This window comes from Scardinius erythrophthalmus, assembly GCF_964197995.2.
Source record: "Scardinius erythrophthalmus genome assembly, chromosome: 15".
NCBI classification, from domain to species: Eukaryota; Metazoa; Chordata; class Actinopteri; order Cypriniformes; family Leuciscidae; genus Scardinius; species Scardinius erythrophthalmus.
Genome location: NC_138235.1, coordinates 25,933,716 through 25,951,583, shown reverse-complemented (window position 1 = coordinate 25,951,583; position 17,868 = coordinate 25,933,716). Strand labels below are relative to the sequence as shown.

At 37.3% G+C, this 17,868-nt stretch overlaps 1 protein-coding gene across 1 annotated transcript in view; it reads left to right on the top strand.

Annotated features, from left to right (window-relative positions):
• Positions 1–1,804: 1,804 nt before the first annotated feature.
• The window catches only part of syt6a (synaptotagmin VIa), a gene marked incomplete at its 5' end in the record, with an annotated part of 56,289 nt that continues 40,225 nt past the window's right edge, over positions 1,805–17,868 (top strand). The window contains one exon of the mRNA XM_081385756.1: positions 1,805–1,961. Coding sequence (XP_081241882.1) covers positions 1,805–1,961 — 157 coding nt within the window. The remainder of the gene's footprint in view (positions 1,962–17,868) is intronic.

Here is a 17,868-nt window from a genome sequence, read left to right as displayed (position 1 = left end):
CAATATGTATTATTTCTTCCTTTATTTTACAGTTAAATTATTATTTTTGTATACAGGGATTTTTTTTTTTTTTAAATGTCGCAGAAGCACTTTGTTCCTACATGAACTGCCTACCTATTTGCACTTCAATAAAAAAAGACTTTGTGGTATTTGGCATATTTGTTTTTGCAGTAGTTTTCGGGGGGTTATTTTTCCTGTAAAGATATCGAGATATATATCGTATATCGAGATATAGCAAAATATATCGAGATATATTTTTTGCTCCATATCGCCCAGCCCTAGTCTCAAGTACCTCATTGAATCTATGCCACAAAGAATTAAGACAGTTCTGAAGGCAAAGGGGGGTTGGTACTAGCAAGGAAGTCTTCATGCTCTGCATGGGTTTGTCTAGATATTATTTGTTGAATTTTGACTCAACTGCGTAGTGTATTGTATATACTTATCAAAATATATTTCACAGTGCATACTCTTTGGTGTGTACCACTCAAACTATATTCCTTGTAGTTCAATTTGCCTTGCTTTTAAATTAATAAGTAAAAATAAAAGTGTATTGTAAATATCTTAATACTTAACATAATACTTAACATAGAAGTACATAATACTTATATAAGATTTTGTTAATCTCATAATATAACATCTTTAATTTATTCCATTTAATTACAGGCTGTCAAAATCATTTAACTTGATTTTATGGGTTTCAACTCGATTGTCATCAGTAATTAAGTGTAATGTCATCAGTAATGTTAAAAAAAATGTAGTCACTTTATTTTTATTTAATAATAAAAGGCCGCAATTAGTCATTTTTAGTGGGTTGACTATTTATAGTGTAGTTGTTGGACCAAGAATATTGTATGTTTTACTTATTATTGCATTCATTGTTTGTTGTGTATTATATGAAATACATGTAATATCATTATTTTATATATGCATCTGTGTATATCTTTTCATATCTTTGTTTTTCTTTACAGATGCAAAATCACCCATAACACTGATTCCTCTTGGCAGTTGATTTGCATGGAGTTAATACGGCTGTTTACTTAGAGCTCTGAACATATTAAAATCCCCATATATCACACAGGCAGCGAATATGTAAACACAGTTAACTACAAACGGCCACATATAGTTACAATCATCATAAAACAGAAATTGGAGTAATGAATCTTCCACATAGTTGCTCAACAGAAGCATCATTAAAGACTCACAAATGGTACATAGGCAAACACACACTATTCCCTCTGTTCACACATATGCACACAGGGCTCTGATCTCTGAGGACAGACTCAGAAGAGGAGGCGGCACTGAGGGACACATCGACCTGAGAAAAACAAGCCCAATGGTCATAATGAGAGGCTATTCATTACAGGGCGCATGGATTGGTGTGGGGCGGGGGCACGGAGAGCAAAAAAGGGGCTGAAGGAGACAGATGCTCAGCGCTTTATTATCACAGCCTCCCTTCTGCACCACTGGACTCATTTTGTTGCATTTCATTTGTGGATCTTGAGATTAAATGTGATGCAATAACGCTGTCTTTTGAATACCTGGGGGCGTTAGTGAATCATTAAGCACGGCACACACACACACACACACACACACACACACACACATTTGCATGATACACCCACATAAATGCACAAACAAAAACTGTCTCACACACACACATTCTTGCACACGCACTTGAGGAACAATAAGAATCAGCAGCAGCAGGAGAAACTTGCGTTTGGAGGGGGTGTGTTCAGATCCCGCTGGAGGAGCCAGTCACACCGAGGATGTGTATTATTATTATTATTATTATGTGTCAGGGAGCATGACTACTGTCGGAAAGGGGCATGACATGATCTGTCAGAAGGCAGTGTCTCTCATAGTTGACCTCTGTATGCAGGACAGCCCGCGGCTGGACCACGACACCTGTGAGGAGTTCCTCTTTCTCATCTCCAATCAAGAGTTCAACCACAAAGATTCGGGTAATGACGATTCTTTTCCTTGAGATTTACAGTTCTGCTATTTGTAGAGTGGATTATGTTGTTGTAGATGCTTATTTTCTGAATGAATATTTCCTTTAAATCAGAAATGCTTTATTTTGGCTCAGAAACCATTGTGAAACAGAGCTATTAAGTTTAAATGACCTGATTGGTTGCATTGTGTGGGATGTAGTGGGAATAATTATTTTAAGTCCAGAACTGCCAGCTCTTCCAGCCAAAAGATTCCTATCAGACATTACTGTTAAGAAAATTACTTTGGCAATAACTGTTCAGTGTCCCCGGGAGATAAAAATCGTTTGGATTTGCCACAGATTTTGTGCTTATGCACTGTGACATTAACATTATGCTCGTGCTTTTACCAGAACTGTTGTATTATTATCCGTTTTGACATGTTTTCTTGAGTTGGGGTCCCCTAGGTCTGTTACAACGTAATTAAATTGCTTTATTAACTTAAATGCAATTTAATTAATTTAAAAATAAATGAAACTTTTCAGAGATGTAAAGGTGCTTGGAAACTTTGGAAACATTGCAATTAATTAGTGAAATTGTTGATTATGAAAGGGCAAGAATTTTTTTTTTAAAGCATTGCATTAAAAGCAACCCTTTAACTTTCAAAGCTACTGTACTGTTAATGTGTGCATTTTTTTTTACATTTATTAGAAAAAATAAATGAAAAATGTATTTTTTATTAATATTTTATTAACTTCAGTGTTAATATTTTTTAAAAAGCATTGCATTAAAAGCATTTTGCATTTATTACAAAACTAAAACAAGTGTTATTAATATTTTATTTCTATTGTAAAAAGGCTGCTTCTATTTTATGTATATTTATTTATAATGTATATTTGTTTATTTATTTATTTCAATTCAACTTTTTTTCTGTGTCCTGTTCAATCGGTTTGCTTGCAGCCAGACTGGGGGTATTTTTGGCTGGTTTTGTTTTTGTTGTTCTGTCTTGTCGATGTGTTGACAGACCCCTGCTTGGAAGAATTGTGTCATGTGAATGTAGACAAAAATCTTGTCACTTTGTATTAACCTCACTAGTCAACTCGAAGGCCCTCCAGCCCACCATTGGCATCCATGGCTGAGCCGTGGGGGCACTAAATGCCACGACATGTTATTGGACCATCACTGTGAATCACTAGTGCCAAATAAAAGCTGAATAGAGGCTCTTCTGTTATTGTCGTGCAGATTTAAAGCCGAGTGTCAGGTTTCCCTCAGAAGGGAAATGTCAAGCAGCTTGCAGTGTTTGGAAAGTGGGAGGAAATTCCTAAGGAGCAATTTGCATGGAAAATCTCAGTCTCATCATCGTGAGAAAATTGTGCGAGAAGGTGATAATCATGCGTGTCGCATCATGCGATAATAAAATGCTGTTTTTGTTCAATATTTGCTTATCATTTTGCAGAGTTTCTTCCCGTGTTTTTGCTGTCTGCCAAATCATTGCGATTCTGTAAACAAACCAATTTTCAAATGTCAGATGCTTTGTTTATACTGAGGCATTCAACATGTCCGTCTGTGATTGCTAATCTTTAGCAAACTCTGGGGGAGGCAAAATTGAAACGTTCTGACAAAAATAAAAAAACAATAACGTTTCTGTGTTTCGAATTCAAGATCGTTCTTTTGCGAGTGCACTAAAGGGGCTACTACACTGCTATAGGTTATTTTGTGAGTGTTTCAAATGAAGCACAGATGCTGTTCAGGGATGGTAGGACAGAGTGCGGCTGTGGATGGAAAGCCCTGCACAATCCCATTAACAGTCAACAGATGTTCAATGATGAGGCGCGCACAGTGGAGAAAACCAACACTCACCTCTATGAGTTTGGAGTGCTGTTTTATAACTAAAGACAGACTGACACCCTCACAGTTGTCCTTGTCCACAAGAAAACCTATTGAAATGATGGATGGCCAATCACAGGTGAGGTGTCAGATTTCCACTTCAGCTCTAATTAGACTGTATCTCATTTTCATAATCTCATCATCAGACTCCCTACAGAGGACATTAGCAGCAGATGATTATTATTATACACTGTGCTGTATTCTTTGAAAGGATGGAGAAAGTTTTGCATTGCAGGTGCAGAAAAAAAGCAGTCAAAGTAGTGTAAAATAAGCTACTCTACATTCGTATATGCTTTCAATAATTCATATGTGTCTCATCATGTCTTTTATAGAAAACACACTCTTTACCCCTCAAATTGGCTGGCAGCCATTTTGGCTCAGGAAGATAATAGACTTTTGCTGCACTGGTGTTAACGGAGGCAAATAGATGCTTCGACAAATCCAACAGCACTGGCTAATTTACATGATTATTATGTGTCATTCTGAAACTGGGGTAATTGTTGCTGTGCTGGATGAGCGTGTGTTGTTGGGGCCGAAGCTTGAGGGGACTGGGGTCTGAAAAGAGAGAGGTGTGAAAACCAATCTGTCCAATATAAGTACATGCTGCAGCTGATGGGTACAAATAAAGGAAACCATGTCTATACAAATCATTAAAACACCTCACCCTAACAGTAGTTCTTTGTTAAGAATCATCAATACTTAATATTCTTCAATAGTCTCCGGCCAACACAAAGTAGTGCTGTTTCCTGAATGAATCAGTGTTTTTGAACTAACCGGTTCAGTGAATGATTCATTGACTCATAAGGACAGTCGCTGCATCCGATTTTGTCTATTTCCATATTACACATATATTCATAAAAGTACCCGGATGATACTGCTTCCGCCAACTTTCTGAAGTCCACATTCGATGAACACTTTAATATCCCATGAGACCACGGGAAAGGATTCCTAAATGGCAGTGAAGCAACGCAACTGATGCAATAGATCGCATGACAGGGACAACATGGCAGATGTACTTCCGGATTTCACTCATACCGACCATATAGTAGCCTATGCGATTTGGACGCAGCTAGTCACTTGTCATTTTGACTCAGCTTGTTCATGAATGAATCAGTGTTTTTAAACTAATTGGTTGAGTGGATGATTTATTGACTCACTAATAAAGAAAGTCACTTGGTTTGTTTCTGAATGAATGAGTGTTTTTGAACAAAACGTTTTTTTGAATAAATAAATTATTCACTTATAAAGACAGTGGCAGTGTCCAAAATCAAATAGCCTTCTCTAGGTACAAAAGTAAATTGTATATAGTATAAATGTAGTGTCGGTGTACCGGATATGGGCTACTACATTCGTCATGTTGTCATTGTCACATAACAAACCTACATTTCGCTTCCTTTTTCAGGACTCTTTTCAAATACAGTTTCTCACCTACTATTCAGTAGTGAAGTGTGCATATTTGGATGCAACCAGTCACTTAGTGTTTTAAATGAATTGGTTTAGTCAGTGATTCATAGGTGATTCATAGGATTCATTTGTGAAGGCAGCATAGATCTATCCTTCGCTATCGCACAATCCTGTGCTTTCCATTCCGTGACAAAAATAAAGATTGCGTCTGAAAGTTGCGGCTGGTGGTCAATTTGTGTGTAATTGTACATTTTTGATAAACGTTTTCCACTTATGATGTCATTTACTACATGGGAAATTACTATTGTAGTCATTAAATATTCACTTAATTTTCACCAAAGCTCTCTCTATTTTGCTGTAGATCATTAAACCATTATGCCGCCTCAGAAGTCTGTCTGAAATCAGTTTCGTGAGGTACCTTCGTGCGCAGAGGCTGCCTGCAAAGTCATTGCCTGATAGGGCAACAAGCCAATATTTTTTTTTTTTATAAATAAAATATAGATTAATCCTTATTAAAGTTACATAAGTTATTCAGTCAATATCAGTGAGTGATTTTCTTTTTCTCCTGTTCTTTGGTTAACGTTAATGGCACAGACTGCTGCAGGTTTATTAGGCTGCTGTCACTTTAAAAACTCATGCAGGATCCGATATACTGTTGCACATGCGTTTTCTTTCTCAACTGTTTACATTCACTTAACTCTTTCCCTGCTAGTGTTTAAAAAAAAAAAAGTTGCCAGTCACCACCAGCGTTTTTGATCATGATCATTTTACAATACCATATACAATACAATACAATACAATCTTTATTGTGCTTTAGAGCACAATTTAAAAACAACCGAGGTTGACCAAAGTGCTTTACAACACTATGAATACTACAAATAAATACACAGTAAGAAAGACACAAGTTTATAAAACATAATAACATACAAGCTGTAAACACAGGCGAGGTTCCTAAGGCCAAAAACACAGAACAATAGTTCAAGGGATGTTAAACGCCAAGGAAAACAGATAAGTTTTAAGAGTGGACTTAAAAACAGACAAGGTTAGGGCAGTTCTGATGTAAAGCGGGAGATCGTTCCATAACTTTGGACCAACAACAGAAAAGGCACGGTCACCCCTGGTTTTTAATCTTGTCCTAGGCACTTGCAACAAATTAAGATTAGTAGATCTTAGTGATCTTGATGGAATGTAAGGCTACAAATCAGTTAAGTACTGTGGGGCCAGACTGTGTAAAGTTTTAAAAACAAACATTAAGATTTTGTAATCGATTCTATACTTAACTGGCAACCAATGAAGTGAAATTAAAACCGGCGTAATATTCTCGTATTTGCGCTTTCCTGTGAGAAGCCGGGCTGCTGCATTTTGGACTAACTGCAAGCGAGAAACACAAAACTGAGAAACACCGACATACAAAGAGTTGCAGTAGTCAAGCCGAGATGTTACAAATGCGTGCATAGCTATTTCAAGCTTCTTTAGAGATAAAAATGGCTTTACTTTTAAAAGAAGACGAATATGGTAGAAACAAGACTTAACCACTGTGCTTATCTGCTTATGAAATTTGAGGTTATTGTCAAACAAAACACCCAGATTTCTGACACATGAGGTACTGTACGGTGACAGAGATGTACTATCGAAATCGTATACACATTGTTCAGTCGGACCAAACACAATGAATTCAGTTTTACTCTCATTGAGGCTCAAGAAGTTTGTTGCAAGCCAAAGTTTTAGCTCCTCCAGACAATCCAGAATAGGCTTAAATGCATTCTTATTACCACGCTTTAAAGGAATATAAATCTGAGTATCATCTGCATACAGATGGAAAGAGACCCCATATTTACTAAAGATAGACCCCAATGGAAGCAGATAAAGAGAAAACAACGCTGGACCAAGAATCGATCCCTGAGGTACACCAGATCTTAACTGTATCTCAGAAGAGAAATGGTGCCCAATATTGACCACAAACCTCCTATCAATAAGATACGACCTAAACCATTCTAATACTTTGCCCCGTAAACCAACACAAGTTTCAAGACGAGAAATTAGAACGTTATGGTTGACCAGATCAAAGGCAGAGCTGAGGTCTAACAAAACCAAAGCCATAAACTGGCCAGAATCCGTAGTCAACATGACATCGTTTAAAACTCGTAATAGGGCTGACTCCATATGTAATAGGGAAAAGGGAGAAGGGAGGAGGGAGGGGGGAGGGGGGGGATATATTTCATACATTATAGCATATTATTATACAACTTATTAGGCCTAAATAGAATAGAATAGCAAAGTAGGCCTAATCAATATACAAGACTGAACCACATAGATGTGAAATATAAAGGCTATCATGGTCATTTTGTCAACAATGAACCATGGATTTGTTTAGTTTATAATACGTTTTATTTTTATTTTAAACAAATACAACATATAACATTCAAAACTCATCGGCTTAGACTGCATTTGAAGAAAAATAAACACAACAGTTTTCTGTAACCTTGTGCGAAGACTTCTAGAATGTTCTTTCCAGTGCAAAGAAATTATATGTTTTAATTTAATTAGACAACATTTTAAGGAAGTGTAGTGCAAATATCTTTATATAATTATACTTCCATTATAGTTAACTTTTCTTTCCAGTGCAAAACAATAATACATAAAAAAAAAACACCTAATAAAGAAAATATAAAATATTGCACTCAAATAGCATAGGCATTACATAGCCTAACGTTACCATATCAGCCTCTGGAGACGTCTGACGGCAAGGCTCCCTCCTGTGCCCAATATCACATACTCCGCCGTGACAAACAGAAAAAACGCATATGGTACAATTACTACTATGGTAGTAATTTTCCCATTCAATTCTATATTTTTGTGCTCTTTTCTTTTTCGCCGGTTGCTCGGTGGTAGTCATTTTTACATTTCCCGCTGTTGTCACTTGTCGTCATCGTTGCTACGATACGTGACTCACAATGACTGAAACGACCAATTAAAAGGGCATTCTCTGATGATGTTCCAAGTTATTAAAAACGTTTTTTTTTTTCTTATCATCGCCTACAAATGTCTTTGTTTATAGTCTGACATATATTAGAAGCTATGTGTCTGTCATGGATTTGCACTGAATTGATTCTCAAAAATACGGAACAAAGTGCGTTCCGTATCAGTTCAATAGGGAACAAGACTTTTATGTGTCAAATACAGAAATGCCTGATATTCTTTACCTGAGTAGTATAACAGCCTAATATTCAGCCTACACCAACAGCATAAGCAAAGCTGCAGGGTAATTGCTTGACAGATTAATGAAGGGAGGGAGAGGTCGCAGCACCCTTAATGCTAATTGAATGAGAACACTTCACACTTTACAGACCAAATTCCACCACTTTCATGGGTTCAAAGAATATACATTTTTGAAGAAAACAAATCAAGTCATTAGCAGTTACATTCTATGGCTCTTTTTACACATGGTGAGATCCATCTCAGGTTATCCGATTATCTGTCATTATAACATCAATATACTGTAGGCTACTGCGTCAGTTTTCTGGGAAGACATTGTGCACAGGAATATCTCCTTATATTAAATATCTCCTTAAAGGATTTTGTAGTTTTTTAAAAGTACACTATACTAGTTGAACTCAAAGCTAACGCACATGAACTAAAAACCACAGAACTCAAATTTTCATTTCATGGGATCTTTAAACCATATATGGTGAAAGTTTTTAGTATCTTTGACACTAATTCGTTAGACATGATTTCAGTTTTGTGTGCTCATTATTCATTGTTTTGTATAAAGCCCATCAATCAATGCAAATATATTATATGGCATGTAATATGTTCCTTGTCAGTGTAATGCAAATGAGAAAGCCTGTTTGGCAGCAAACTCTTCCTCTCGTTCTATGTCGTGCTGCGTTAACAGACAGCCTGGGTGTTACGGTGCAGCACGAGCATCTGCTCCACAATGACAAAGCTTTACAGACATTATCTTCCCTGTTTCCTGCATAAAAGCTCAGTTGAAAAAGCTGTGTTTTCTTGTAAAGTGTTATCTGGAACCCCTGCAGATATGACCATCACAGTGGGTGCTGACATTATGGGTATAATGTGAACAAGCAGAACTGGAATACCACGCTACATCAGTGACAAAAAGAAAAATATCATATATGAATTATCTTGCACAAGAACAAAAGGATTTCATTTTTTTTTATGCATGGTTTGTTTTTGCCTGACCTCATGAAATGGCTTTTCATCCATGTCTAATAGCTTTAAGGTCTTCTAGATGCTTGTGTATTTCTAAAGGTTGACAAAGTTGTAAGTGTTGTTACTGTTTACTACAGCTAAAACTATTAAATCATTTAAAGGGGGGGTACAATGGTGTTTCATGTATTCAGAGTTGTTTACACTGTTAAAGAGATGGATTCTCATGCTAAACATGGGCAAAGTTTAAAAAAAATATTTTGGACGAATAACGGAGAATTTCTGTGCCGAAAATCTTACTTCCGGGTTGGTACAAGTTTCGGCTGGGTTTTTTTCGATCGTGGATCTAATGACGTAGATCAGAGTGGAACTCCTTATATGAGCATTTCTCTCGGAAAAGGAAAAGCGCGCCCGCGCACACGTCGACCAAAGGAGAGCGAGACCGCGCACATCAACGCGCTTCAACAGGAAATCATCTGCGCCAGCGCTGCATAGGATTTGTTCAAGAATGTCTCCAAAAAAGTGTGTATTTGGATGTGAGGGAAAGCTTACCGTGTTCAGCTTTCCAAAGAACCCAGTGTTACAGGAACAGTGGATGCAGTTTGTTTTTCCGGGGCAGCAACGGAGTGTAGGAAGTGCGGTTATGTGTTCTGGTCATTTCAGTGACGAATGTTTTATAAACAAGGCCTCGACGCTATATTTGCAAATCGTTTGCTATTAAAACGTGGAGCGGTCCCAGTGATAAAAGACCCCAGTCATGTAAGTCGACTGGATCAGATTTCTGTCTTTTGCTGGAAATCAGCACTACCGCTTGACTCTATAGCTCCGCCTCCAGGACCTCGGCTTTTTCCGGAGAGAATCGGAAAGCTGTATTTTTCTTTTAAAATTATAATAAAACTAAACACTTTTTGGAGATATTAAGGATGCACTACTACTCTATAGGTACTCAAGATTAACATGAGATTAGGTGAAACTGTGCATGTTATGTACCCTTTAAATAAATATTAAAATAGAAACTAATAAAATAATGAAACTATATATAAATATTTTTTAAATATTTAAAAAAAAACATATGTATTCAGTTTTAGTAAATTTGTAATGTAATAGTATATCCAGTAAATAATACATAAATAACACTAGCAGAAAGTGCCCGTATTATTCGAATATTACCTTTTATGCAATGTGTAATATAGCTGTAATATCTGCAAAGTTTTAAAGTCCACTACAAATAAAGCTGTCTCCTAAAAGAAAGAATTGATTCTGAACTACTGAAATGAGTCATTGCAATTCCACTCTTACTTCCTGTTACATACCGACATAACAATGTAAAACATTTGCATAATTCCATTAGCCTGGGTTTCCCCATGCTGCCTTGCGCGCAGCGAGATTTTATTCACGGTGCTAGGCAGCCTGGAATCCATGGAGCAGATTTTCCCCTCAAAAAGGGAACCAATCACAGAACGAGGAGGGAGCAGCAAGACGATGACGACGTCTATGCGACACACCGAAGCAGTTTGTTTATATCTATGGATCCAACATGGCATCAGGCATCAGACACGAAGTTACCTTTCGATGCAGCCTTGTAGTGTTCTAAGTAGTTTAGAACGCAAGTTTATTTTCGTCTTCTTCCTCGTCGAATTTCTGTCGCTCTACATACGTCATCTGGTATAATTGAAACGATTGGCTATGAGCTACGTACAGGCGCATTTGATAGACATTCGTAGCGTAGTCTCAATGAGAAAGAGGTCTGACGTTAGCCAGGCTATAATTCCATGGTCTGTATTGGCTCCATGAACGACATTTGCCCACCCTCAAACATACGTGGTTCATGTCAAGAAGACGCTGTTTTCAACGCTGCGAATCCACTTTGCATGCACTTCAAAAGGATCTCGCACTGGAATTGATATGGAAAAAAACAATGCCGTTGTTCGTATCACTGTGCATCAAGTGCTGAGGAAACCTCTGGAAATGAAATTCAGATATGGTAATAATGGTTTTAGGAGGGGAAAGGAGGGGATTATAGAGATTGAATTTTCTAACAAACTGTTTTCAGACTCTCCGAGAAATGAGGTGATGTACAATGTATATTATGAGAAAATTAAAGTATTTTTTGACCTTAGATGGATGTCGAAGACCTCCTAAACAAAATGAGGAACCTTTAAAATAGCATAATAGGGGCACTTTAAAAAATTTCATGGGTAAATGAGAACAACAGTGTAGATGACCCATGCCGAACTACACAGATTTTATTTTTATCAAATACTTCCTATGAGAATGTCCCGCCGCCAAAACCACCTATAACTGACTAGCAAGTGATTTATGGCTATGATGTAACTAAACCTACCGACTATTTATATATATTTTTTAATTTATCTAATATTCTTTAAACGTACAGTATGTCATTTTTTTCGGCGCTAGGGGTTGCTAACCTCTTACAATAACAAAGGCGTAGTTTGATGACGCAACATTTGCTAAGAATTATGGATCTTGTCGTCAACGTCAAGCCGACCGATCTAATAATGTTTATGGATGACTGAATACATCGATGCTTTTATCATCACTGTGATATGAAGCAGTTCGGGATTGCTAAGAGACAGCTATCAGCTCCACACGCGACGCGAGTCCTGCGGATATAAAAGGAATATGGACATTTCATTCTACCGAACTACACGCAGAATTACTACTCACAGGTCAGTTTATTAGACAAATTAAACTTGTGAGGTAACGCAGCGCTGTTTCACTTGGTCTAACATTACACTAGCACACTAAACTGCATTTAAATGTGTTGAAATGTATGTGTTAGTTTGTCTGTATGAGACTAGCAGTAAGCTAGATCAACATTAGAATAACATACAGATCATATTATAATATTTTATCATTGTTGAACTATATAACATTGATTAGTTTTATGTAAATGTGCTCACCTGTTTAATAAAGTACATGTAGGAGCGGTCGAAGTCTCGGACGTGGAGCTCTCGTTTATATACTGTCTATGGGAGCTCTAGGCATCTTGAAAACACAGCGCTGATATTGATTCTCGTTTTAGTTCTCATTTTTTATCCAAAGTCTGCTTGCCATGGTCCATAATGTTTGAACGAAACAACAACAGCGTGCAAATAGACATTGTGAACTACATTGTCCACGTCTGTCGCTTTGGTTACTATCAGAGGGCTCTGGTTCATAGCTCTGGTTACCATGGCAGTACGAGCGGAAACCAGGGACAACGCGGATATGACGCCATTGACTGCGACAAAACGGAAATAAAGAAACGTGCCGTGTCTTCGAATTAAATAAAAATTTCTCCTGGTTTAAAAGTTGTTGGAAACAGTCGGGATAATGTAAGTACACACAAAAAAAATATAACATAGATATAGTGATTTTTGCTATTTTTAAAGCAAAAAAGTTACATATTGTGCCTTTAAGAAAACTCCTTCACTGTGTCTCACTCAGACTTACTGTTTCAATAAGGCAGAAAACTGCTCAAGCAATTGCATGATATCTTTAAATCTCAAATCAGAAAATTTGCCTGTGGGTACATAAACTATCTTTTACTAACTGTGGCAATCAGACAGTAATTGAAAATTTATGAAAGGACCAAAAAGCATGCAAGTAGACATTTGGCAAAACATGCAGATTTTATTTGATTAATGCAAAGCCAATTGTTTATTTTACAGTTGAATTTACAAGGGAGTTTGTTGACTTTACTATAAATGATACATCTGAAACTGTTGATATGTTAGGCTTATGACTTTATTATGTTCATAATAAACTCAAATAAAAGCATTATAATCTTCACCTTTTTGTACCATAATATAATTTCATGCTCACTGGCCTTTGTAAGACATCTTTAAACATGCACGAATGCTTGTGACCTTTAGGTCACTTCATGAAATTCCAACATGCAAATTTAAAATCCACATAATAATTCATTTTCTATCCGACGACTGTCTTTCACAGCAAAGTAATCCAGTGAGGCGTGTAATTACGAACACAATAAGAGTGTATGTTTTCATGCAATGTCAGTAATGGTCTTCATCGGCCTTCCTCTGTTTTAATGCTAAAAAACGGTAAAAAACAAGCCTCTTGTTCAGCGACAGCACAATGTCTGAAGCCTACTCCACTCATCTGTTTACGCACTGAGCCATTTCAGTTCATTAACCATCAAAACAGCTATATTGTGGAGCCCAACAATGAACAGCGGACCAAAAGAAAACTGTTATCTTTCCACACAAGCACTAATGATATTGTGGATTGAATTGAGTTTGGAGTGCACTCCTCACCAAAATGCAGACCCACATTGTAAAAATTACATCCTTGAGTTGTGGGACGAGGTAGATGTAATGTAATTAGAAAATGTGTGATGTACATTGGAAAAAAAAGTGAAATGAATGCTCTAACCATTAAAACAGGTGCTGAAGGAGGCGAGTAAGGGTCGGAATACGAGACCCACGCTGCATGTTAAACAGCCACGAGGAGTCATTGGTGGCGTGAGTGAAGGGAACATTTTGCTCCAAATGTCTGATATGAATATCTAAAATGAAGTGTGTCTTTAAAATAATATGAGATCTCTGCCCTGCCTGTCTCCTAAGAAAAATGTGAGAATATTACTTTTTTCCTCAATGGCCAGGAGCAATATCTGTTTATTTATGGAAGCCAAGTCAAATAACTACTAATAAAAACGGTTGGGACTTTTATTTTAGTAAAACACAAACATCGTCTTTTTGTCTCACAAATGTGACTTTCATTTTGTAATTGTAACTTGTCTCAATAATTCCATCTTTAAATCTCAATATTGTGTCTTTATTTGTTGTAATTGTAATTGAGTAATCTCATAATTTTTAGTAACTGTGTCTTTATATCTCACAATTACGACATGGAATTCTGTCGCACAATTGCAACCTTATTTTTTTTAGTAACTGAACAATTGACATTATTTGTCCTGTCTTAATCTACAATTTCAACTTCATACTGTATCTCACAATGCAAATATCACAACATTTTGATATTACTCCTTAATTTCTTGTAACTGTGACTTTGTAAGATTATATAAAGTCCAAATGATCAGAAATTAATTTGCAATTGTCAAGATATTTTGACTTTTCCATTTATGATTTTTTTTTCTTATTTCAAAATATCAACTTTGAATTATCTTCTTTTTATTTTATTTTTTACAGAAACTACCTGCATATTTATTCATATTTTATATTCTAGGTTTAGCACGTATTGTAGGCTATAGTCTATTCTAAGGGTACGTTTACACGACAATGATGTAGACACAAATTACATAATGTATAATTTTTTGTCCGAAAATTTTCATTCTAAGGATGTTAATCTTGATCATACTGTATTATTGTCACGGTTCTGTTAGTTTGGACTTTTTGTGTTTCACTCTGAGTTAGTCGTTTGTTGTCTTGGTCACTCATTATGTTCAGCTGTGCTCTCATTATCTACCTCGTTATCACGTTTATCATTTGTGTTCATTGTTGGGTATTGTCTATGTTATGTGTGTGAGAGTAGCTCTTGCTCTCTGTTTTGGATTTATGACTGTGGATTAATTAAAGAGACTTTCCTCTTCATCTTCTTGTTCGTGTCGATCATCTACACAGCATATGTGACAATTATTACTTCTCTTCTGGGTAAAGTTTATCTTCATAAAGCCAGAAACATTCACTGTAACCCTTCCACTGGTATAAAGTCCCTTTTTACTTCCTTTAAGGAAATACATTTTCGAAAACAAATATCACCCTTGAGTCTGTTGTAAGAAACCTCGTATATAAAAAAGCCTATAGACTAAGCACGTAATAGCCTACACATGTGTATGACGTCACCGTTTTCACAGATTCTCGGTTTTGTAGTTTATACAGAGATGCTACGGGTATCGTTTTCAAAAGTTTGCATTTTCAGGCCACCAAAACGCTGTTGTTGTGTAAATGAACAGCCAAAACGCATAAAAAGTCTTCAGTTTTTAGTTGAAAATGGTGTTGTATAAAAGTGTATTAAGCAAAATTTTCTCCAGGTTGTGGAAAATGCTCATTTTCACTCAATCTCCTGTTAATCTTGAGTACCTATAGAGTAGTATTGCATCCTTCATATCTCCAAAAAGTCTTTAGTTTTATTATATTTATAAAAGAAAGATAGGCTGTACCGAGTCTTTCCGGAAAAAAACGAGCGGCTGAAGGCGGGCCGTGTGGGCGGAGCTAAAGCTGTGCTAACGCGCCGAGCTAACAACACACAAGAGACATTTGAAGCAGTTTTACTCACCTCCCGGTTCCAACGCACGACCACGAACCTTTATCATTGTGACTGCTCGATCCTTAAGCATTAGACGATCTGCAAATCCAGCGATCTGGGCTTTGTTTATAAAACAAGCATCGTCGAAATGCAGGGAACAAACAGTCTAGCACAACCTTCATTGATGCTCTGAAAAAACAAACTCCATCCACTGGTCCCTTAACGCCGGGTTCTTTGGGAATCTGTGCAGGGTTGTCTTGCCCTTGCAACCAAAAACCCACTTCTTTGGTGACATTGACTTCCCTAAAGCCGAGCATAGCGCTTTGATGGGCTTACTGCTTTCGCTCTCTCGCTCTGGTCTACGGTTGCGCGCGCGCGCCCGCGTCCTTCCGGAGAAGTGCCCTTAGGACCCGTATAAGGAAATTCCGCTACATCTGACGTCACACATGCCCATACTCGAAAAAAACTTTCCGAAACTTGTGACAAACCGGAAGGAGCATTTTTGGAACAGAAATACTCCTTCAAACGTACAATTTAATTTTTGAAACTTTGTCCATGTTTAGCATGGGAATCCAACTCTTTAACAGTGTAAAAAACTCAGTATGCATGAAATAGCATTTCACCCCCCCTTTAAAGATTCCAGAGCAAACATTTTGATTGGCATATCCCAGATTTCTGTCCTGAGAAGCTGTTGTAATTAGTGATGGGAAAATAGGATTGAGACTGCCTGAGGCCAACAACTCCAAAGTCATTGAATGATAGATCAATCCAGAGAAGCTTGTGTAGATTAGCTGTACAATATGGAAGATTTCTGCTGACTACTGTACTCTCTCAAGAACTCAAGAAAACAAAAACACTGCAAAACACTTCAAACCATGTACCTGCTGCTCTGGCGAAAACACTGAGTCAATAACATGACTGTGATGTCTTAAGTCGCCAAATGTAGAGAAGCTGTGAAAAGAAATGTAAGATTACTGTGAAAGACATTCTCAGTACCATTTGGAATCAGCAAGATTTGGGGATTTTTTTTCAATAGCTAAGATTAAGTGGATTATGCATTGTCCAATGTGTCATTCTTCAGTCAGATGCATTTCTCTCTCACATTCCTAGAATGTGCTTTCTTTCTCCCTTCCTTCCTTCCTTCCTTTCTTTTTTCCTTCCTTCCTTGCTTCCTTTGTAACAAGCAAAGTGCCTGGCTTGGAAATGGAGCTCTGTGGAATGTGTTTTCACATTAGAGCTTTAATTTGAGTATTTATTTGCGGTGAAATTAATTGAACTGCCAATGAAACTCATTTGCTCATGAATGTGCTTGCAGACAAACATGTCTGAAACACAATGGCGCAAATTCCCAGGGACATAATATCTTTGATCAGATCATGTACTGTGGGTAGTCACCTTTTCCCAACTTTTTTTCCCCACTCTGCTCTTTTCAGATCATTTTCACAAGTGCGTCCTTAACCTCCTCTCCTCCTTTTAAGTGCGAGTGCCCTTTGTTGAGGGATTGGCGAATTTCGACAGGTTTTAAAGCACTCCCGAAACATCTTAGAATGAACCAATAGGATTTTGATTTTACTTTTCTACATGCTGAGACTCTAAAGAATGATGCTTCAATCCTGAGCCTCTTTTGCTTTGAACCTCTCACCCAGAATCTCCCAGCAGGCTTCCAGGTGCTGTCAGATCTGTGTCACGCTTGCTGCCAAAGATGACCTGAGGTGTAGATATATGGCTCATTAGAGAGATGAATGGCATGTCTGGTGATGCCTGACCCTGAAACCACAGCTTGTGAAAGTTCAGAGCGCCACTTCCTCCTATTGCGGAGACAGGCATCGCACTTCCCCTAGAGGGGCTTTTAAAAAGCGTAACCTCTCATGCAAGAACTTTGTGTCGAAAAAATGAAAAATTCTGATGTGTTCTTTATTGACGCTCAGAAAACCATCTCATTTGTCTTGAAAATACAACAAACAACTTTCAGGCATCTGACATGTATAAATAAATGAGGCCTTTTTGTGCAAAAAGCTTGGCTTGTCAATGGAATTGCCTACAGTGTCAGCCCTTGCATATAGTTAGAGTTTCACAACGGAAGATAAAATGTGGCATAGTGCTTTTTCAAATCGCTGTCTATGACGTGCACTTTGTGACCCTTTCCCGAATTTTACATTTGGTCTTTCATAGTGATTTCCTTGGGAATCTGTGTGTGGAAGGAATAGTTATAATAATTTAAAGGAATAGTTTACCCGAAAAAATTAAA